Below are 22,637 nucleotides of genomic sequence, written 5' to 3'. Positions count from 1 at the left end.
AATAGCAAGCGACCTAATAGCTGTAGGTTAAGAAGACTTTTCCCGCGGAAGACTCCTACCTTCTTCCGTGGCTTTTGTGATTTGATTTGTGGACTCCCAAGCAACGATTTCAGAAAGGTCTCTGACACATGCAAAATGCAGAGATTTCATCCAACAACCGTTTTCCGAACATTTATAATCTCTGCGCCCGGCACAGGGCTGAGTACTGACTTTGCGGAGATGAGAAAGACGAGGTCCCCGGCCCCAAGGTGCCGTAGTGCACCGACGGGGGCCCCGGGCGGGGCGCAGGGCCCGGCTCCTCGCCTCCGTGGATCCCCACGCAGCCCTCACTCCAGGTCCTGAGTCCCACTGAGCACCTGCTGCAGGAACGAGCGGGGCCCACGGGCCTTAGGACGGCTGCTACTGGCATCTGTGCTCCTCGCCTCAATGGCCAAGAGGATGCATTCGGATCCCTTCGCTTGTGCTTTATTTGCTCTTCTGTACGTGGACTACCTGTAGTCCTGGGGCATGAAGGCCCTGCTGAATGCGTACATAAAGCCACAGACAGAAATAAGGCGTAAGGACTGAAAATATTTTCATATTAAGCTCAAAATATGCCCTGGAGCAGAACATGAAATTGAGTCAAATTTTAAAGCTAAAACCCAATATTTTAAAGGATTGTCGTCCTTGCCGCAGGCCACTTTGGGCCACATGCCCCATCCTAGAGAGAAATCTTCACTCTCCATTTCATGAGAGTCCTTCAGTGCAAAGGGGAGGAGCAGGATTTCTCGGTCTAGCTATTTATCACTTACCACCTGAAAGGTTCTCCCTCCCTGCCCTCCTCCACTCTTAACGTCTGACTATGAAAAGCAGAGATGGGGGTTCCACTACAACCCGAAACCACAGGAAACAAGGAAATCCAAGCACTCTGGATGGCGTGTACCATTGGCTCTTCTGCACGGACGTCAGCAGATCCCCAAATTTGAGATCCTAGGTATTGCCAGTATTTTAATTAAGTCGTCATCCTGGGCAGTTAAGTCAAATCTCAAGTTACCAAGGTATACCTAGTAGTTAAAATTAATTAGCCATCCTGGGCCAAACGGTTCTCTCAGTTTCCATCTGTGCAACATGGTAAGTTCTGATGCAGCGTTAAGGCTCCTTCCCAGCAGGACCCCTTCGCAAGCACAGAGATCTTCTAATCTTTACATGAAAATGGTTCGGGTGGTGGGGAGGGTATAGCTCAGTGGTAGAGTGCCTGCTTAGCATGTACGAGGTCCCGGGTTCAATCCCCAGTGCTTCCACTAAGAAATAAATAAACCTAATTACCCTCCCCCCCCACAAAAAAGAAAAAAAATGGTTCAAATATCTCAGCTCCTAGCACAGGAGCTGAGAGAGAACACCTGAGTCCAGTCATTTTCCATTTAGCTCAGGCTTCCACACAAAATGTGGAGCTAGTCTGAGCGCTCAGGGACTCCGGCAGCCAGGGTCTGAAGGCCTATCGAAGTTGGCAGGATCTGCCTTATGTCTGTCCCAGTTCAGAAGCATGTCTCAGCATCTTGGCTCCTATCGCATTTTTGAGAAAGTCCTCCTCAACCAAGACATGCTGTTTATACACGACTCCGTGCCGGGGTGCGTGCTGGTGGGTGTGCGGTCAGGAGGGCGCGGCGGGGGCGGCCCGGGGTGCGGGCCGCCGCGCTGCGCGTCCGCGCCCCTGGCCGCTGGCACCTCGCATACCGATGTCATTAGGCACCGTCTGCCGGTCCTCCTGCAATCCGGCCAGCGCGGTTCCCGTCACAGCAAGCACTTCCTCTGTCAGAGCAGACAAACCGACCCGAGCCACAGCCGGAAGCAGGCTGACCACAAGCGCTAAGGTTCTGGTTAGTTCTTTTCTAGGTAAAGTTGGAAAAGTCCCTGCAAAGGCAAACACTGAAGTTTTAGACACGGGGGCGGCACTGACCTCTCAAAATGTTCTCGACTGGAAAGAGGGAGGGTGTGTGTGTGAGAGAGAAAGACAGAGAGGAAGGGAGGAAGTTGGATTGTATGATGCAAATGCTGATGATTCTGAGAAGTGTTTGTTTTTTTTTTTCCTCCTTCTTCCCAGGTTCAACTGAAGAGGCTGTTCTAAGAAAGACTTCTGAGGTAATGAGTCGCCTCCTCAGAGAAAGTCCATCTAGGTAGAGTCTTGTTTACCGTGTAAACAACGGAACATTTACCGTTGAAGCCCACGCTCCTTTGTAGGTGGACTAGATAATTTTTTTTTTTTTTTTTGGTGGTGGCATGAGGGTAAAGAAGGGGCCACAGGAGAGGGCTGGGTACCTGTGAGCCACAGAATCCCCTCTACCCTTCAGACTCCCCCCAGGAAGATTCAGGAAGGCCAAGACTGTCCTTTGCACTCAGATGTCAGCTGTGTTTCCATGCATCTTACCAAGTGAGCTGACAAACTGGATTTTCCCAGTTTGCCTGCGGACCCACCGGGGACAGGAGCCACTAGAGACGGGGCGAGGCCTCCTTTGGTACCCACCCCACCCCCCGAACACGCCTGGAGGAGGAGGCGGGGCCCAGGGGCGACTGAAGAGAATCCTTCACTTCCCTAAAGCACGAGTATATTACTCTCAGCTTTAAGTATTTGCCCCTTTGATGAGTTAGGGCAATTATCTATATTGAAGAAGAAGAATCTCTGCAGCTCATTTTTCTAAGAAAACAATCCAGAATCTGCTGTTGACGGTGAAAAACAGTGACAGTGATCTCTAACTCTGCTCCATGACTCCAAAATTGTCATTTATAGTATCTGTTATACATTTGAGGGCAAAAAAAACTGAACTAAAAACATGGATCCCAATGGTAAAAAGATCAGTGGCTGATCAGAGGGACAAATGGACAGAGCACAGAGGATTTTTAGGGCAGTGAAACTATCCTGTTTGCTGCTGTAACAGTGGGTACGTGGCGTCATACATCCGTCAAAACCTACAGAATGCACACCACCCAGCATTAACCCTAATGTAAACCATGGCTTCCAGTTAATAAGAATGTCTCCGCATTGGTTCATCAACGGGGGCGCATACACACAGGGGAACCGGGGGTGAGGGAGGAAGGGGCCACATGGGAACTCAGTACTTGCTGCTCAGTGTTTCTGTAAACCTAAAACTGTCGTTAAAAAAAATAAAGTCTATTAATTACAAAAAGAAAAAACCAAAAAAGAAAAACCGGATCCCACATTCCATGGAAAGCAAGCACCCAGCAGAGTGTTACAGACCAGTGTCATCAGCCCGAGGTCACACAGCTCGTCTGCCGTCTGGATGCTGACCCCAGGTGTACGTAGCGCTCGACTCCCACACAAGCTGGTTCTTCCCTTCTCTGGGGTACAAATTTAGAGGCACAAGTTTCTCTCTTCCCAGTGGAGCCACGTGGAGGTTGCCCAAGCCGCGCCCGAGCCCAGGTGTCGGTGTGGTCTGCTCCTGGCTCAAGACGACCTTAGCCAGACAGGCCCCGTTACATAATCTTCAGCTGGGCCAGAGTGACCACTCGCCCTCCCAGACTCACTGGTGGTTCTTGGATGATCCAGGGTAACAAAGACGGGCCCTTGCCAGAGAGAGAACCGCACCCATTTCTGATGAAATCCGTCGGAAAAGCCAGCTGGAGAATCACTGTTTGGTGTCATTCCGGGCCTTCAGGTGAAGGGACACTGGCCCCCCACTGGGCCATGAGGAGGCAGTGCTCACCTCTCGGCGCTGGGTCCCTGGCCCCCGGGGCTGCCAGGCAGAGGAAGCCAGAGGTGGCAGGGCTGGGGTGGGAGAAAGGAGGGCAGAGCAGGCCGGACAGAGCTTCTGAATAAAGAACCATCAGGCGAACTTGCCCTTCTCCCAGGCTGGCTCAGGCAACCTCCCCTGCACGTTCAACTAGCCAGCAATCTACCAGAACGTCCCTTGTGGTTATACATGGGCTGTCAGCAATTTTTATTGGTTTTCCTCTATCCTTTTTTGGATTCCATGAGTTTTAGACTTTGATCTGTCACTTTTATACAACAATATATTTATTTTTGTTGGTTTGTGTTTAGCCTACTGGAAAGGCTTTCCCAAGTTCTTTGCTATTGTTTCAGGGAGAAACACTTGGCGCTTGTCTTTGAACATGACACGCACACCCACACGCCTCCCTACGAGGCTGCTTCACACGCGACAGTGTTCCTTCCGACAGCGTGTGTCACCTACTGCTTTGCATGCTGGGACTCTCCTCTTTCCTGAAATGGTTTTACTTAAGGCCAACCCCGCCTAGACACTGTGAGAAAGAAGGGATGGGAAGACGGCATCCTTGTCGCTGTCGACACAACTGCAGTGAGAGGTCAAGGGCGAGCCCCTGGCACGTCTCGACTGGAAAATGATGCGGAAGGAAAGGTGCCACACAGCACCTCCCGGAACTCTTCCGGGTGAAACAGATCGCCTGCCGTGTGCAGACGCTCCAAATTCCTCAACCCTTTTCGTCTGACTCACTCGCTTGTCCCCAGTCTCCTCTCCCTCCTGAGCCCGCATCCACTCCTGGTGCAGACCCTCAGGAGTAGTGTGCAAGCTGCTTCATGGACTTTCAGAACTAAAGATGGCGTAAGAGACACTTTGGGTCAACTCTCTCAATTTCTAGGTGGTAATGCTGGGGCCTGAAAAAACGTGGGTTTGTGAAAGGAGAAACTGAAAGCCTCGTCCACGTGCAGCCACCTGTGCCTCAGTGCCAGTGTGTTCTCCTCATTCTCCCGTTCCCTAGAGACAGGCTAGTGGGCTTCACCCTAAAGAGATCCATTTTAAAGAATCCTGTATATGTGTACATGATAAAAACAAATTCAGAACATTTTCCTGATCAGAGAATTTTTGTGGAGGCCAGATGGCTACACACCTCTCAGGGGCATAGGACACTGCCGGCCAGCTCTGTCTGAGACGGTCAGCGTCTAGAGCAGAGAGGAAATGAAGGAGCTAAGGCCAGGGAGCTCTAAGACTGAAGGGGGCCGGGGTGGGTGGGGGCGGCCAGGGGTGGGGGTCTGCAGCGGGGAAGGAGCAGGGTATGGGAGGGAGAGAAATGCAGTTTTAGAGTTTATGACTCTGCTGAATTGGGGGAAGTGTTTGTGTAACAAATATTTTATATACAAGCAGGTGCCGACACGTCAAGTCTGGCACGCAGCCTTGGGCAGGCTAACCAGTGGGGAGACTGTCCGGAGTGGTGACCCCACCTGCTGCCACCTTTGCATCCTGCTCAGGCTCAGGGACCCCACTCTTGGGTACACCTGAGTCCTGGGGCCCTTTTACAGCATCCACGTTCCTCTCAAATGGCTTACAGCCTCTGCCCCACTCACTGTGACACACAGTGTCCAGCACACCCCCACGAAGGTCGGGACACGCGTAACTCAGAGGAGACGGGATGTCAGCGCAGACCTGGCTCCCGGCGCTTCACAACACAAGGAAGCCACCCGCGAAGCGTGGCCGGGCAGGGCGGCTCCGCATCCTCCAGACTAGCGGGCAGAACGTGGTGTGAGCCTGGGCGGGGAGCCTGCGGCCCGGCAGCTGCTCTGCACAGCTGCCACGGACGGACGGACGCGAACCCAAGCTCAAGTGCAGAGGGTGGGGCGAGAGCACGCCTGGCTGGCGGGTGGGGCTGCGCAGCCGGTGATGCTGACACACTGTTTCCAGCCACCGAGAGGCAAGTGCCAAGTCCCTCTTCACTTCACCCTCACCCTGATGGGCCTGACCTCAGGCCCTGCTGTGGTGTCAGCTGACTTCAGAAAGCACTCTGGGCCCTCTCCGAGGGCAGCACAGGCTGGATCCTCACCTGCCTGCCACTGAAGGCTCTCAGAGCCCAGGGGACATCTTCACCAAGGCTGCGGCCTCCCAGGTTAGGCAGGAAAGCTGGACATACAGCAGGACCACTGCTGAAACATATCCATCTCAGGAGCTAACTGAGGCACGCCCCTGCCAGCACCCTCCCTGGAATTCCAGAACAAAAGCCCGAACCCATTACTGTACATTGCACGGAAGCAGAGGGTCCCTGTGTCACTTTGTCAGGAGCCAGGGCCCGCCGGGCACAGAGTGAAGCACAGGAAGTGCAGTGAGGCCAGGGAAGGAGAGGTCGGGGAGTCAGGCGCACGCCCTGCTGAGCTCTCCCCTCCATCCTGTCCACCAGGGCCTCCCCACTACTTATTTCCTGGAACTGAGGCCCCTCGAGATGGCTGTGTGCACATTTACGTTCACTCCTCTGCTCCTGTCGCCACTGTCACCACGCCTCCCCTGCAGACGTCCAGGGCCTCAGTTTTACCCAATTACGAGCCACAAGTAACTGTCGGTCTCCATTTCCGTCCTGAGTTACCCCCTCAAACCCCTTGCTCCATTCCTTGGACTAGCTGGGCCCGAAAGCTGCTGTCTTCAATCTGGAGAGCACTTGTCTGCAGGTTTTTTTTTAGCATCAGGCTGTCTGGGGTCAAGAAAGGTGCAGGACTGTGGCCAGTTCCCCTTTTAAACAGAAGGTAGTGACAGGAATTCAGTTCCCACCTTGATCTCTCGCCCTCGTTAACACGTGGCTTTCTGACTGCGCTTGCTTCCTGTGTCTTCTCGTCAGACGGAGACGAGCACACGTGTGAGGCCAGAGGCCCCGCTGCTTGGGAGTCAGCTTAGAATGCTTCCTCAGCGTAGATGCTCGGTGGTGCTTGCTTTGCTAACAGAATTTACTTGCTCGGACAATTTACCCAGGAGGTGTTTTCAGGCAGAAAAGGCTCTCTCTCTCTTACATGGCTCTTTTGGGATGCAAGCTGCTAAGGGCTTTCAGCAAAGCATTTTCTGGGAATGCGCTCTCGCCTCCGATGTGAAGAAAGCACCCCACCATCTGAGAGTACCCCACTGGCCGCCACGATGATACGACTTTTAACTCGGAAAATTACTTATTTGCTTTTATATCCCTATACTGTTCATTTCTGAAGAGGTCAAGTGAACTAATACAAAATGGAACAAAGTGGAAAAATCTCCAGTGGAAGAGTGTGTGCGTGTGCGTGTGTGTGAGAGAGGGGGAGAGGGGTGGGGTTGGGCAGAGCTGTCTACTGTAGCTGTGAGAAAAAGTTGGCACCAAGCTTAAGGGATGTTGGACCAGACGCTCTAATGTTTAATTATCAGGGAGTTATACCCATTCAGATGAGTCATCAGGGTGTGGGAGCCCAAGTCTGGCTGTGGCTTTGGTGAACCCTTTAAAATTCTCTCTCTCCCCATATATGGCCACCAAAGGAAATATCATTCGCTGGTCCAAGCTTAGGTGCAGGCCATGGAGTTTACCAGATTTTAGCAAGTCCAAATTAACACACATTCCAGATGCATCCTCTTTAAGAGCTGTTCTCTCTCATCCCTGAACTGTAGTCTTTTAAACAAGATCCGGGTAGCACGGGGCTCCAGGTGGCTGCCTGACTAGCGGTGCTGGCGGGAGCTCAGAGAATTAACCCCATCGTGTTATTCATGCACGAGCCGGTCAGCGTCCCCTAGGAGACACTCTTTCCCACTCCCGGGGGCCTTTTCTGGGCCTCGCCTTTTTTGTAGGTGGCTAATTCAGCACCACTGAGGGGAGGAGGGGCCTGGGAGACGAGCCAGTCCGAGTCAGGAAAACCTGATGCCGCCCGAGACCAGCCGCTGCGGGTTCCCAACACCGAGGCTGTGTGTGAGCCCGGATGGAACCACGTCCAGGGTGAGTTCCGATTCAGCAGATCTGGACTGAACCTCAGCGCGAGCACTTCCCAGCGGTGTGACCCTGGCTCAACCTTCCCGGGCTTAGGTTCCTGTCCTTGAAATGGTGACGGTGCCACCTGCAGTGCTGTTACAGGAACCAAACAGGACCGTGCACGCAAAGCCTGAATGTCAGTACACGCTGACTGCGTAAGACTTACTGTGGGAGTCATGATCCAGTCGGCCCCGGTCAGGGCAAAGCGCAGCCCAGCCTGTCCCCCAGCAGCAGCCTGCATGTTGCAGGGTCAGGCTGGCATGCGAGGGGGTTCTCCCTGGCTAGTTCACCCTTCAGTTCAGCCGCCAGTTCACGTGCTATCCTGGCGAAGAGGATGGGCCAGAGCGGCCCAAGGTCTCGGGGCACACACACTGCAGGGTGGGTGAGCAATATTCTGTCTGATCACCCTGTCTTTAAGTGCAGTTAACTCAAAACCACGCCTCTGAAAATACACCTTATGTTGGCAAGGGAGAACTCTAAGATTCAGAAGGGAAATCTGTTATTTTATTAACAGAATAGATGCCTTCTACTTAAGTTATTGCTTGGTCTCCTTTGCCCGCCTTCCTTCTTACTGTTTCTTGAGTTTCTAACTTTCAAGAGCAACTCAGGTCTGTATCAGGGACTGGCTTTTCTCCTGAGCTTGACTGTCACAAAAAAATCAGGCTGCTGAGTCTTTGCTGGGAATTGTGTGTTTGATCTTTTAACTACAACCTGCCCACTGTGCAGTCTTCAGATGCCTTCAGGCAAAGATACACACCACTAATTTACTACTTATTCAGGTTAAATACATCAGATTGCGTGGCTTATCAAATCATCCTTTATAGATGAACACAAATTCTCATTTCAGTTGGCCTGGAGAAAAGCCAAACAGTGCTAAAATTATTCAAAAAAGGGTGTGTGGCACATAAATTTTCATGAAAATTTAAGTGTGGTTCAGGGTTAAAAACATCTGCTTATTATAAAAGCTATCACCAAAACTCTACATGGCAGCACCCAAATTCAGCTTCCTATGGGGGAGAGGGAACTCAGGTTTTTTCTCCTGCCTTGAGCTGCCAGGGCTAAGTGAGGTCACTCGTAGTCACATTTCTCTGAAAGTGCAGCCCTGTCTGGGGCCTGAGTCAACGAATCTGAGATGGCACCTGAGTCCGAGCAGCACTGTGAGTCCTGAAGCTCCCAGTGCCGCCTCCCGCCGTGTGTGGAGCCGAGACCCGAATCTACCAGTAAGCCAAGGTGTAACCGTGATAGACTCTAACACACAGAACTCAGGGGCCACCCCCCAGCCGCCTGACCCCCTGGGCCCGGGCAGGGAACCTGAGAGGACGTCACCCAGGAACACACAGAGAGAAGTCACAAGTACCTGGGACCGATTCAATCCAGAGAAAGAGTGATCATGCCAGCCTTGTCCTGCCTCAGTATTTAAGGGTACTTAATGATTTTAAATTTAAGAAGAGAAGAAGACATAGGAATTTTCCATGGGAGGAAGTCCTTGGAGTCAAGATGCCCATTCTGACTTCGCTTAGCAACAGCGTGCCAATAGCCAAGATGCCCTATACAGAGACCGGGGCTGTGTCAGTTCTGTCAGCCTGGCAGCCACTCTGGCCTTTCTGTCACCCACTCCCTCCTCCCTGAGTGCTTCCCACCCCCACCCTCGGGGCCCATATGTTTATCTCCTTTCCACCACCCAGTGGACACGTGAGGTGGTATTAACCCAGATTCACAGTTGGGAACTCAGGTCAGAGAAGTCCTGTGGCTTGCCTGGGGTTACCCAGCTAGGAAGGGGCAGAGCCAAGACTCACACCTTGGCTTTTCTGCCTCTAAATCCCATTCTTAGGTGGTGAGGACTTCACGGTAGGCAGCAGCCTGGCCCTGGCTTTGCCAGGGATATTCCCATCTCCAGTGAAAGGGGAGAAGGGTGGCCAGAAGGAGAGAGAAGATTTTCTATTACAACCTCCCAGCTGACTTCTTCCACCTCTGACCCTGTTCACTAGCTGCCCTTCTCTCCTCCACTTGGGAGTATTTGCAGCCTCTTAGAATCGGCTTCTAAAGACGTCTCCCCGAAGCCCGCCTCCTCGGGAGGGAGGCTAAGCACCCTCTCAACCTCGACCGGGCTGCCTGTGCGGGGTCAGACTAAGTGGGTCCGCAACGTGGGCAGGGAACCTGCTCCCCGCAGCTCGAGTTCCCATGAGCTGCCAGCCTCCCATGGAGTGACTCAGCCGGGCACCCCCAATTCCTAGTCTGCTGGGGCCAGTGCTCTCCAGGAAGTCCTCAGCAGGGATTCCTGTGGCTTCAGGACTGGACACCGCCAGGAACGGCGCTGGCAAAAAGGACTGAACACTTCCTGGGCCCTCACCAAGCACACGAGACATGTGGTTCCTCAGCAACTTGGACATTCAGAGTTAAGAATTCTTCGATGCTACAGATTTTTAGGCTGTTTGACAAGAACTCCTCGTCCAAAGAACGATGTGGACGGGAAAACCCAGTGAATGCAGGCGCTCTGAGCAGGCTGGGGGGCAGGCGGGGGGTGACTTCTGGCTCTTAATCCTGGTCGGGTGACGGCTCACAAGGCTCCTGTTAAGCCTTCATGTCTGAGACAGAAACCCAAAAATGCACCAGAGTTTTCTGTGACCGTAAAGTAAGGTGATTAACAGAAAACTTCAAAACCGGCCCCTGAGAGATTTAAAGACAGAGCACATTCAAACACTTCAGAGAGAAGAAAACAAAGCGAGGGGAGGAAAGGAACGTTTGACGATGGTGAGATCTACAGGCTGTCTCTTCTAAACAGGAACGGCTCTGATGGGTCGCCGTGCACGTGTGCAGACACGTCTGTGTCCGCACGGATGCTGATCAGACAAAGCTGAGCTGGGCACTAGCAACACCTGGAGGGAAAGAGCAGCTCCGAAGACTTTTCAGTTCATGTGTCCCGACCCCGGAAACCTGCCCTGCGAACGCCTGCACCGACGACCATCGGATTCCTAGAATCCTTGAGAACAGACCCTGCCCCCGCCTGGCCCCGAGTCAGCACCCCGCCCAGGTCCTCCCATCGCCCACGTTATGGAGAGGATTCCGGGTCACTCCACCTGGGCTGGTGTCCCGGCTCAGCTTTCGGGCTCTTCCTGGGCCACGTACTTGGCCCTAAGCCTGCCTTCCACCCGTGAAAGAGGACACCCCTCACCTCGTTGGGGCTCCCGTGTCTTTCTCTCCCCCTTCTCGGTGTTCATTTTCTCTCCTTCCCCTCCGCCTCTAACCACTCCTCTTCTCTCTTTCAAAGCCCTCTCAAAAGTCACCTCTGCTGTGAAACCGCATCTGTTTCTCCTCACCCCCAGAGTTCTCCCTCACTGGTTCCCCACCTTGGGTACCTGTCACCATCAAACACAACACTGGACGTGGAAGAGCTTTACGAGCTGCAGACGGAAGAAGGAATACTTCCCCGTCGTCACGTACCCGGTTCGGATGACAGTCTCTTAAGTCGTATCTGTTTTGTCTCTTCCGTTAGACTCTTACTATTCAGAGCGTGATTCATGAACCAGCACCTTTGGCTTCCCCGGGAAGCTTGCTGGAAATGCACTCTCCAGTTCTGCTGGCGCTGGCTGAATCAGAGCCTGAATTCTAACCAGCTCTGCAGACGACTCACTCTGAGCAGGGCAGGTGAGACCTAAGGGCCTCCACAGTACAGACGGCGCGGTATCCCCAGAAAGCCCCCCAGAACGCGGGCCATGTGCGTGCTGGCCGGCCTGCATCCGCTGCCAGTCAGCAGCCCTCCCCTGGCATTTCCTTCCATCAAGAGCTTCAAGCCACATCTGCATACAAAACACAGAAGGGCTCGTTGAGGATTACATAACCAGGCAGCGAGGCGAGTCCCAGGCCAAAGGAAGGAGGGCCAGTGACCGTTGTCTTTCTTCGAAGCTAACCGCCCCCTCTCCTCGGTGAGCTGGCATAAATCACAGACCCCCCAGCTTCCCAGTACACGCCTCCTCACTTCACCAGATGCCCTGGAACGTTTTAATGACGTTCAGAGGCATGGGTATGAAGGACAGGCCCCAGAGCACAGGTTCGGTGCCTCCACAAAGCCCCGCCTGTGAGGAGCGCTCTGCAAACCTGCGGCAGCTTCCGCCTTCCCGGGACGGGGCCGTCATGTTCCCCATCAGCAAGAAGATTACTCTGGGACTCAGATTCCTCCATCATGTGATCCCTCCCTGCTCATCACCAAAGCGTCTCCCAGAAAGGCCAGGCCGAGGCCAGACAGAACAACCAGGCTGAACTATACCAAGTGATCATTATGCAAGGAGAAAAAACAAGGATCCCTTATCAAAAAAGAGGCCGAGTACGTAGAGGTGGGAAGGCAGGCTGTGGAGTCAGATGTGGGTTAAAACCCCAGCCCCCGTCAGGAGGCTGTGTGCCCATCTCTCTGAGCCTCCGTGTTCCCTCCTGTCAAGTGGAGGTGACACCCCCTGAAGACCACTGGTGAGGACACGCGAAGTCCTGGAGCCCAGTGCCTCATCCGCGACAAGGGATCGGTAGGTATCGGAGGCTCTTTTTCCCCACGGGCTCCCAGGACCGCGCTCTGAGCTGAGGAGCCAGGCCCCCAGCCGCCACCTGGCCCAGAGCCCCGCCCACTCACCTTGATCATCTCCGCCACGTAGCTCTCGGGCCCCGTGTACTCCGTGGAGTCCTTGACTTTGACCAGGACGATGAAGCAGAGGTAGTGCCACATGTTGTGCTCCTCCTTGATGTGCTCTTCAAAGGTGACAGTCTTGTTGTCAAACTTGTCCCTTTCCAAGCCTGAGGAGAGACAGAAAGCCCCAGACCCCAGGTGAGCAGCCGCGGTGCAGAGAAACCCATGACAGAACTGCCCAGAGGAGGCTGCGGTTTCTCTCCTGTCTTTATAAAGAGAGGGATTCTGTCGGCCTTATAAATGCACTCACTTTTGCATCACAGCAGGAAGATACAGGCTGTGAGTCAGACGGGCTTGGGTTTGAATTCCACCCCTGCCACTTACCAGTCCTTGTTTAGTCTCCATATGCCTGAGTCGCTTTGTGGGGGGATGCGAAGCCTACCATCCAGGCTCCAGGAGTGTTTGGGGTTTAGCGAGCATGGCTGTGACACACTCGTGCATGGCAGACGGCCCGTGAGTGTGAGGTCCCTTCTCCCAGGAAAATGCCAAAATGTCGACATGTTAAAAGGTTTTTGAGGAGACAGAATAAGGACCAAAAGAACTTTACATACATTTTAGACTCTAGCTGTTAAGTTAATATCTTGCAGAGGTCTGGGTGAGCAATTCTGAAACTAGTGTCTGTATTCTTAGATTGAGCAAGTAAATAAATATATGGTGATCCTGGGAGCCAGATATCTCACTGTCAAATAAGGGAGCACGAAGAGGGAAAGACAGAAAGATAGAATCAACTGTGTAATGTTGAATTGGAATTAGAGAAATCGGTATGAACTCATCCTTTTTCACAGGTTTATAAAAACAGATACAGAACTGTGTGGAGACACGTATCCTCCAGATCTGCGCCTAATTAGCCCTGGGAGCAGCGGTGCACCCCCAGGAGTATGCACACCCAGTGATCAGATCTTGGCTCCTAAATGCCATTCTCCACTAAAAGGAACCAGGGCTCTTTGGAGAAATGGCTGGTACCAGGGCTGGGTCAGGGGAGGTGCAAGATGAGCTTGAGCCTAGACTATCTCATGGTGCTGAAAGAGTAAGGAAGTCCGCAGTCAATGATGGTGACATGACAGAACACGGAAGCCAGTTTTGAAGGGCTCTCAAATATGGGGCAATTTGAGCATCAAAATAAATTATGACAGTAAAAGATGATAATCCATTGGATTAAGTAAAAATACATGAATCCACGTTGTAACAAATATAAAAATACAAATATATATGGGGAGAAGAGAAAGTTATTTCTTAAAAAAAACAAGAAAGGTATAAAGAATAATAAAGTATGAAAAATATCATTTGGCAACCATCACAATTATACTCTCAGGCAGGATTCATCACTGGACGCAAAAGCTGGTGAGTTAATGTGTAATCTGAGAAATAATGGGATATTTGCATTGTCTCAAAGTATCTCCCCATGAAGTGGTTCTCAATTACAAAGAGGGGAAAAAAAGTACTTTTGGGGGGAGAACAGGGCAATTACCACCTTGTAACCAAGTGATCAAAGTTCATATAACCAGTTAAAAGATGAATTGGCAGGAGAATACAACACTTCTTTGATGTTCCTGTAAAAAAAATGCCTAAGCTCAGGAAACATCAGACAAACCCAAACCAAGGTACATTCTACAAGATTTCTGACCTGAATTCTTTAAAAGTATCAATGGACTGAAGTCAACACATGAGCCGGGACTTCCACTTGCTATGAACGACGTTATTGGGATAAAAGGTGAAATCTGAATAGGGTCTATAGATTAGGCCATAGTACTGCATCCTTGCTAATTTCCCATTTTGATCATTATTCTGCCTATATATAAGAGTAGGAAATGTATAGTTCTGAAATAGTTGGGGATGAGGAGGAATCATGCCAGCCACTCTCAAACTGTTCAGAGAAATAATGTGTGCGTATGAATGAACAAATGAAGTAAAATATTAGTGTGTGGGGAATCTGGGTGAAGAGTACATGGCAATTCTTTGCACTATTCTTATAACTTTTCTGTAGGTCTGGAAAGCTGTCAAAACAAAAAGTTTTAAATGGTTTTAAGGGGGCAAAAAGCAAACATTTTACGTTTTTAAATGGAAAAATGATCACTTTTGAGTATACAGACCAGTAGGAAATTTATATATTTAGTGACTATATTATGAATAATCCTGAAATGATCACTTAGCTCCCAGACTGGGTACTCTGCATTTCCATGCGTTTCCTGGTGGTTATACAGAGAATGATTTCTTTGGTTGGTACCCCATGCACCTCTTACGTGGCAGTTCACTGCTTATCATCAAGAACCTCCACTGTACAGGCTCTGCGCTCGGGCTGCATCACCTAGCTCTTCTCAGTCCCACAACAATGTGGAGAAGTACATGTCACTGTACCCATTGTACAGATGAGAATAAAGGTTCAGAGACGGGAAGGGACTGTACCACAACTACAGGGCTAGCAGGCAGCAGAGCCCAAAACCCAGGTCTGACTCCTGACCCCCAGCTCTGAACATCTTCACCCTGTGCTCTGAGAGGATTATATTTCCACTTAAAGCTTGATACCGCCTGCAGTAAAGACACCAGAGGCTACAGGCGGATGAAAGGTCTCCATCCTCGTTACTAAGAATGGGAACAAGAGATGCTCTGGCAGCCCAGCAACCAAAAGACCCCAGCTTAACTCATTTCAAATAACGTACAATGACTTTTCTGCTACCCAAAACTTCGTTTCTTAAAATGGACCGGCAGCTCCCATCAGCACTCCAGACACTTGCCAGCAGAGGAGAGGCCCCCTGGACGCCAAGGGCAGAGGCGCGGGAGGACGGGGAGCCGGGCGCGCGCCCCCTCCCGCCTGCGTCTCGCTGGGCTGCGCTACTCACCGCAGATAAAGCACGTGGTCTTTAAGATCTCCTCTTTCTTCTGCTTCTCACTCCTCAGGTCGGCAAAGGTGTCAATGATGACCCCGAAAATCAGATTAAGGACGATGATGATAACCATGAAGAAGAACAAGAGGTCATAGATCACTCGAGCGGCAAAGAGGGGCTCCTGCAAAAGAGGCGCCTCGGTCAGTCAGGCCCCCCCCAAACCCCCACCCACACCCTGCGGACTGCAGAGCTCAGGGCAGGAGGACTCGGACCTGACGCATCCCAGTCTTAAGTCCCAACCCCACGGCCCCCCCAACCCCCACCAGCACCCGATGGTGTGCTCTGGAACAAGTCAGATTGGGCATCAAACTTTACAAGCCTCAACTGCCTTCTTTCCAGGCCCTCTGTGTGCACAGTGAGTGCTCCAAGTGTCACGTGGCAGGCGCAGGAGCGCAGCTTCCTGGGATCTAAGGGGTTTGGAAACGTGTTAGGTAGGCCAGCCCCAGCCCCAGCCCCCGAAGGCAAGAATCACTTCAGTAAAAGGAGGGGGCGGGGTGGAGGAAGCTGGCCCTGTCTACACTGCTGGCTTCCTCCCAGCGCTGCAACGCGATGAAACCCAGCAAGGGAAGGGGCCCTGAACAGCTGGTTCTGCCTGTGTGTCTGCAGTTTACACTCGGGCCCACTGCGTTGTGCTCTCACCACCCACCCGCCGCCTCCGATCCTCCTTCCCCCAGGGCGCCGCTACCTCTTTGGATGGCTTCCTGAGCACATCTCCTACTCCGCCCCCGCTCCGCAGCCCGTGACTCAGCACCGTGACGATGCACATCAGCAGCGTCTCGCACGTGTGCTCTTTATCTTGCTCTGTCTCTTCTGCAGGGACCAGCTCTGCAAACACGGCAAGAAACGGTAGGTTTGTAACATGAGCGAAAAGAGACAGTGGGCTTTGGAGATGATGATTCCCGAATGCCACCTCACCAGCTGACAGAGAGCAGCCAGAATCAAATTAAGGAATCAAGCATGGAAGGCTTTCTTTTTCATCATTAAACCCTCCTGACGTCTCAAGCCCAGAACTGTCCTTCTCTCTATTAAATCTAAAATATTTCCTATCCTTTTCAGATTTTAAACTCCATCCCAGATCTGAGCAGGCGCTTGACTTTAGATAAGCTGCTTAATACTCTGAGACACAAGCATCTCTTCTCTCAGCTGAGGAAGATGCCACAGGACCCAGGTTCCTCACTGGGGATGTTGTCAGGGCTAAACCCAGCAAAGTTTTATAGTTGGTCCTCTGAAGAAATCGCTTTAAATTGGAGGCTGTCCATTCTTACTGGTTTTTGGAGGAAGAACTTGCTGCCCGCCTTGTTTTTTGTCTCCAGCTGCAGTGAGAATTGTCTTGGTAAAACATCTATCTCATCATAGCACTTCGACCCTTTCAGCAATTTCGACCATTCTTTGGGTCAGCTTTAACCCCCTTAGCCTGACATGTAAGACCTTTCATGATCTGGCCCTTCATTGATCTCTCTGGCTTCACTTCTTCCTACTCTTTTTCCTTATGATCAGTACCTCCCTAAACATACTATATTCCACCTCCAAACCTTTAGGCATGCTGTTCCCTCCAACTGGAATACCTACCCTGCCTCCTTCACCCAACATTCTACTGTTTTCACTTAGCTATCACTTCCTGGGTGATATACTCTTAGTCTGGCATTAGGCTGGGTGCCTGTCTTTGGTATTCTGTCCTTATACCCAGCATTAGCATCCTCTCTAGTAACCATCTACCTCTTTGCCTGCCTGCCCACCCCCCTCCCCCGCTGAACTATATTATTGTATCTCAGAGCACAACACAGTCCCAGGCAAACAGTGGGCACTCAGTAAGTACTGGCTGAATCAATTAAGCAGCTATTTTCTCCCCATACAGCCTCCTTTGCCCTTCATCTCCCTCCTCTCTTTCCTCTTTGCTACTGGCCTTACTTCTGAGCTTTCATCTGCTTCCAACATCATGTACAGCATCTAAGCCTCTGAGGGAGACTGGCACTAACACAGGGCTTAAGGCTGTGAGGTCCTACCTTCTTTGGGTGCAGGAGAGGAGCAGTTCTCCCCAGTCTCCACCCTGCACACGTCAGAGTACAGGAACTCACTTGCCAAGCTCTCGCTGGCTTCTGAGAGAGAGAAGGAAATCTCATGATGAACAATCTGGCAGCATACGGTTAAAATGTTTGAAGTCCCCAATTCACGGCTGATTAAACAATTCTTTACATAAATAACACCCTACAATCCTGCATATAAATTCAAGGCGGAGATGCAATTTACACTTTCTTTTGGTGATCTGGATGGGAAAAAAGCCAGAAATGTCAATTCCTGTAAGCTTACTAGAAATATCGCACTTAAATAGCACCTCTCCAACTTTCAAGATAAACAGCTGAAACTCTTCGGCAAATACGACTCAACATACAGACTCCAGCAAGATTTATACCAAGTCTGCACGAGAAACATCAGTGGAGACCTGAGGTCCAGACTGCTTTAGGTCAGAACCCTCGGATAGTTGGCAGTAAATGCCAGTTAGTGCCAACTTGGAGGCTGGAGTGATGTGCCAAAAATGCAGCATTTGGGAGGGAGAAAAAGGCTGCCTGGTTTAGTCGCAGTTGTAGTTTGTTCCTTGGACTCTGGGCACCTGGCTACCCAGCAGAAGCCCAGTAATATTTCACTTAATAGTGTCAAGTGTCTTAGTTGCGGGAAAAGAACACTTGGGCATAACGCAAGTATATGATCATTTTATTTCATTCTCAGAATTGGACACCTCTCCTATTCTTGCTGTAAATAAAAATAAGCTCACTGCAAAACTTGCACATCGTAAAAACGCCCGAGATAGCCGCTGCTGGCAAGTATATTCTTGAGGGTATAGTCTTCTGTATTTTAAAAGACATATATGAGATTTTCAATGAAAAAAAAAGCTACCCAGATCCTACTGTAGTTCCTCTCCTGCGATTTCCCACCGTATCTTGTGGGTATTTTTCCAACAAGGCTTATAAACACATCCTGTATCTGCAGGGCCCTCCACCCCGTGGATGGACCATACTCTGATGAAACACTCCCTTATGTTTACATTGCTTCCAATCTCACACTGCAGTGAACGTTCTTCCATATACATCTGTTTCTACAATTTTTTTAAAGGATAAAGTTCTAGAAGTAGATATACCAACCCAAAGGGATGCATGTTCCTATGCTTTCCATATACAAGGTCAAACTGTTTTATGAAAATGTTATGCTACTTTAAAATATGACTTGAGTGAATCAATTAAATGTAGGCTTTGAATGAAGTGAAAACTAAGCTCTGTATTCAGGTCACACTCTCGGGGTTGGGGAGATACCTGCATTGCTGAAGTCATCATTTTCAGTTCCCTCGTCATCAGGAAATACTCTTGTAACATTAAAAAAGATCAGAAGGCCCCAAACCCACCTGGAAGAGCAGTTTCATTGGGCAGCCTGTCCACTTCCAGGATAAAGTCATCCTTGAAGAAAAGGTAGCCCACTATTGAGAACAGGTAAACCAGGATCAAAGCCAGAACCGCCGTCAAGATGATGGACCGTCCATTGCGAGTGACGCTTTTAATGACGTTAAGCAGAGTCTCTTCTCTGTACACTAAATCAAAAAGCTTGAAACAAAGAAAAAGAATGTGAAAAAGAATATATGTATATGTGTGTGTATATATATTTGTACACATGTATAAACGAACCACCTTGCTGTACACCTGAAACTAACACAACATTGTAAATCAACAATACTTCAAAATTAAAAAAAAAAAAAGAAGAAACCAGGACAATTTTGAGAAGCCTCTATATCAGATGGACACCAATATCCCCATAATGACAATGTGATTTATAAAGAATTTACCCTTTTGGTAAGTCAAAAGCACTATAATACTATCTTAACATGTCACATAACAGTGAAAACTGAGATGGTAAAACTGAGGGAAACACAGAAAAGGCAGGAAACGAGCAATTTCAAGTAGCATTCATACAGTCTGGAGGTCCTGGAGACAGAATACAGGCTGTACCAGTGAGTTGCAGAGAACCAGGGGAAGCAAAGAGATGAGGGTCCTGGCGTGCATTCATTTAGGGAGTATTTACTGAGCTTCTATTAAGGGCCAGCCACTCTGGACACGGGACTGGATAGGTCCTGGTCCTCTACAGGGCGATGAGCTTGGCGTCTCATGGGCAAGGCCGACAAGCTATGGGCCAGGCCAGGAGCAGGGACTCTGGAGTTCGACAGAGGCTCAGATCTCAGCACAACTGCTTGCTGCCACCAGGACCGCAAGTTAGTATTCCCGGCCCCACCCCCTCCCCCTCGGAGCCTCAGTTTCATCATATGCAGACTGCTGGAGAGAAAGTTGCTACAAAGAATAAAACAACAATGTACCTACAGTGCTTAGTATATAGTCATACTTATGTGCTGAGTAAGTACACAAGAAATGCTAATCATTAATTTCCAGATGAAGAGACTGGGCCAAGGTCACACAGACAGTACGTGGCAGGGAGAGTGGTGGTGGTAACATATTAGGAAGCCTAAATATTAAAAACACTAATGAACTGATCTACAAAACAGAAACAGACTCGCAGACATAGTAAACAATCTTATGGTTACCGGGGGAAAGGAGGCGGGAAGGGATAAATGTGGGAGTTGGAGATTTGCAAGTGATAACCACTATATACAAAAATAGATAAAAAACACATTTCTCCTGCACAGCACAGGGAACTACATTCAATATTGTGTAATAACCTTTAATGAAAAAGAATATGAAAACGAATGTATGTGTATTTATGGATGACTGGGACATGAGGCCGTACACTAGAAACTGACACATTGTAACTGACAATACTTCAATTTAAAAAAAATTATTTATTTCTCTCCCCATGGTGGGGACAGAGACCCCTGCAGTCCCCATGTTCACAGTCTCAGCCTGCCCTCTCCCCAGGGGCCTGCTCTTGGCAGGAGTTGCTTCGTGAGAAGTGGAGAACCCCTGTAGGTCCTCAGAGGCCCGGGAGACCAGTGGCTGGTTTTCCCAGAGCTACAATCTCAGATACCTGGCTGGAGGGATGGTGGAGGGGCCTGAGAGAAGAGCTCTACGGGGTTGTTCTGGATCTGGGGGGGCTAGATGTCTTCTGTGCCTCTGCGGCGCGGCTCTGGGGAACGGCTGTGCACAGCCAAGTGAGGCAGGGGACAAGGGTCTGACTCCAGAACCTGCTGTTCATTTGTTGCCAGATGTTGATCGGGACACGAAACCTCTCTGGACCTCAGTTTCCTCAACTGTAAAATCAGTGAACTGACCGAGCTAGTCCCAAGTCCTTTCCAATTTAGAATTTTACATCTGAGTTCATTTTCTGGCCAATTAGCCCTTTTGCCTTCATAACACCAGTCCATGTTCCAAGACCGGTGTGCAGGGCATCAGGTAAAGGAGGACACTCAAAAGCAAGCAAGGAAGAAGCACTGAGTTGACAGAGGTCAGAAATGATCTCCTAGTATTTCACTGGAAAAGCCACAGTTCACTTCACCAGTATCTTTTGCTTTAAATAGTGAAGATGTTTTCAATGATACATCATTAAAAGTAATGCTGTCACCACCACCTCTATATGTGCCTCTATACATTTCTTTTTGGCAAATTTCCAGAAATGGAATTGTTGGGTCAACTGCTGTAACAGAAACATACCGTTCCCCTGCCTTCGAGAAAGGCGGCTCCAGTGCACCCTTACCACGGTTAGGACATAACGCTAGTGCTGGGCACGATCGTGCTTCTGAACCTCTCCCAGTGTCACAGGTACGGCACTGGATGACACTGGTGTTTCAGTTCGTATGTCACTGCTTGACATTAGGGACAAACACCTCTCTACGTTTACTGACCATCTGGATTTCTCCTTCTGTTTCCTGCCTGCCAACGAACTTTGCACGTTTTCTTCTCGGGATGTGACCAGTTTTCTAAGGACACAACTTGAATTCAGGCCCAGGACTGGGTCTGGCCAGTCCTGGGGGCCCCAGCACTTCAGTCAGGCCACAGTCACCCCCTCTGCCTCTGTGGCTTGCTGGCGCGGAGCTATCACACCCAGTGAGATGTGGTTTCTCCCTGCTATAGGCCTCTCTCCAGTTCCTTTCCGTCACCGGCTTTCCGCGTTTGTGGGATTATGTGAACGGTTTCAGGATCTCGTCTGCGGTTCTCAACGGACACATTAAATACTGCTTGTGACACCAAAGGAACATATCGCTTGAGGTCACAGAAAGTCAAGGCCCACGTGGCTTAGAAAAGTCCCAGAAGCACATCTGAGAGACGTCCAGCCGCAGTCTCATCTGATTCTGGTAAGTTTTTCTGAAAATGCACTGAGCTGAGCTAACATCCCTGGCAGCTCTGAGTCTCTCTTATCATCCTGTGACAGGTGAGAGGTGTGAAAGCATGAATGCCAACTGCGACGTGAAATACTAGTTTCACCGAAGCAGGGACTTTTCCACAGTCTCCAACAACAGGCAGCTCGGGGCTGTGCTCGTGCAGTCAGAGTGGGGCATCCACAGGGCTGTGTCCCTGTCCTGTCCCGGCCACTCACTCGTGATGTGACTTGGGGCAAGTGACCTGACTCACCAAGCCTCGGTCTCGAGGGCGGAAACGTGGACAGATCATCCCCCTCAAAGGCAGTGGTGGGAGGCCACGGAAAGGCACCTGGCAGACCTTCACAGGGTGACGCTAACTGTGCTGGTCTAGGCTGTGAGGCCCGCGAGAGCGGGCACCACGCGGCCTAGTCTCACCACAACACCCCGCGTCTAGCTGTGGCACCGGCTGGCACTGCCCATGACCAAGAGAAGAGGACTTGAATGAACAGAAGAGGGAAAAAAGCTGATGGGATGGAGACTGTAGGAAAGCCCCTGTCTCCCAGGAGAGACCCCTCTGCAGGGATGAAACAGACCCTCTGCCTGAACTCGGCCTCCCTGCCCAGGGGCGACAGGAATTGGGAGGGTTCCAGACTTGGGTCCCCTGACTCACAAACTGAAATCCATCCAGGGGCGTTCGTGCACGAGACAAAAGGCTCAGAAGTACACACCAAACTCTAAAGGTTTCTGACAGTGCCCACAGCAGGGCCCAGAGTGGCAATCCCAGTGTATGCGAGACCGCTCTGCCTGAAAGCTCGAGGAAGAGCCAGATCTATTTTAAAATGAGGGACAAGCCTGCCAGCACCCAGCACTAGTGGAACGAGCTAATCCCGATGGCCTGAACAGCGCACTCTCCACGGTGCCCTGGACTGAGAGGGAGTCGGGCGACAAGGACGGTAACAAGAGCCAGCCACCGCTCAGCATTTGCCGGGGGACAGTTCTATTCTCAGACTCCGACACGCACAGCTGCGCATAATCCCTGTGATGGGCCTGCAGGGGGGCAGACTGCCCGCATTGTGCATACGGGGAA

At 50.7% G+C, this 22,637-nt stretch overlaps 1 protein-coding gene and 1 long non-coding RNA gene across 4 annotated transcripts in view; one reads left to right on the top strand and one right to left on the bottom strand.

Annotated features, from left to right (window-relative positions):
* The window catches only part of LOC140686808 (uncharacterized), a 41,366-nt gene extending 36,554 nt beyond the window's left edge, over positions 1-4,812 (top strand). For all 3 annotated transcript variants that reach the window (XR_012060754.1, XR_012060756.1, XR_012060755.1), the window contains one exon: positions 2,081-4,812. This is a non-coding gene — a long non-coding RNA (uncharacterized lncRNA). The remainder of the gene's footprint in view (positions 1-2,080) is intronic.
* The window catches only part of ITPR1 (inositol 1,4,5-trisphosphate receptor type 1), a 298,229-nt gene that overhangs the window by 12,729 nt on the left and 262,863 nt on the right, over positions 1-22,637 (bottom strand). Inside the window, exons 53-57 of the mRNA XM_072941751.1 lie at positions 18,656-18,851; positions 17,265-17,357; positions 15,947-16,086; positions 15,217-15,382; positions 12,326-12,486 (exon numbers count right to left, since the gene is read on the bottom strand). Of these exons, the coding sequence (XP_072797852.1) occupies positions 12,326-12,486; positions 15,217-15,382; positions 15,947-16,086; positions 17,265-17,357; positions 18,656-18,851 (756 nt within the window). The remainder of the gene's footprint in view (positions 1-12,325; positions 12,487-15,216; positions 15,383-15,946; positions 16,087-17,264; positions 17,358-18,655; positions 18,852-22,637) is intronic.

Source organism: Vicugna pacos, chromosome 17 (genome assembly GCF_048564905.1).
Source record: "Vicugna pacos chromosome 17, VicPac4, whole genome shotgun sequence".
Taxonomy (NCBI): Eukaryota; Metazoa; Chordata; class Mammalia; order Artiodactyla; family Camelidae; genus Vicugna; species Vicugna pacos.
This window is presented reverse-complemented; position numbering and strand designations above follow the sequence as displayed.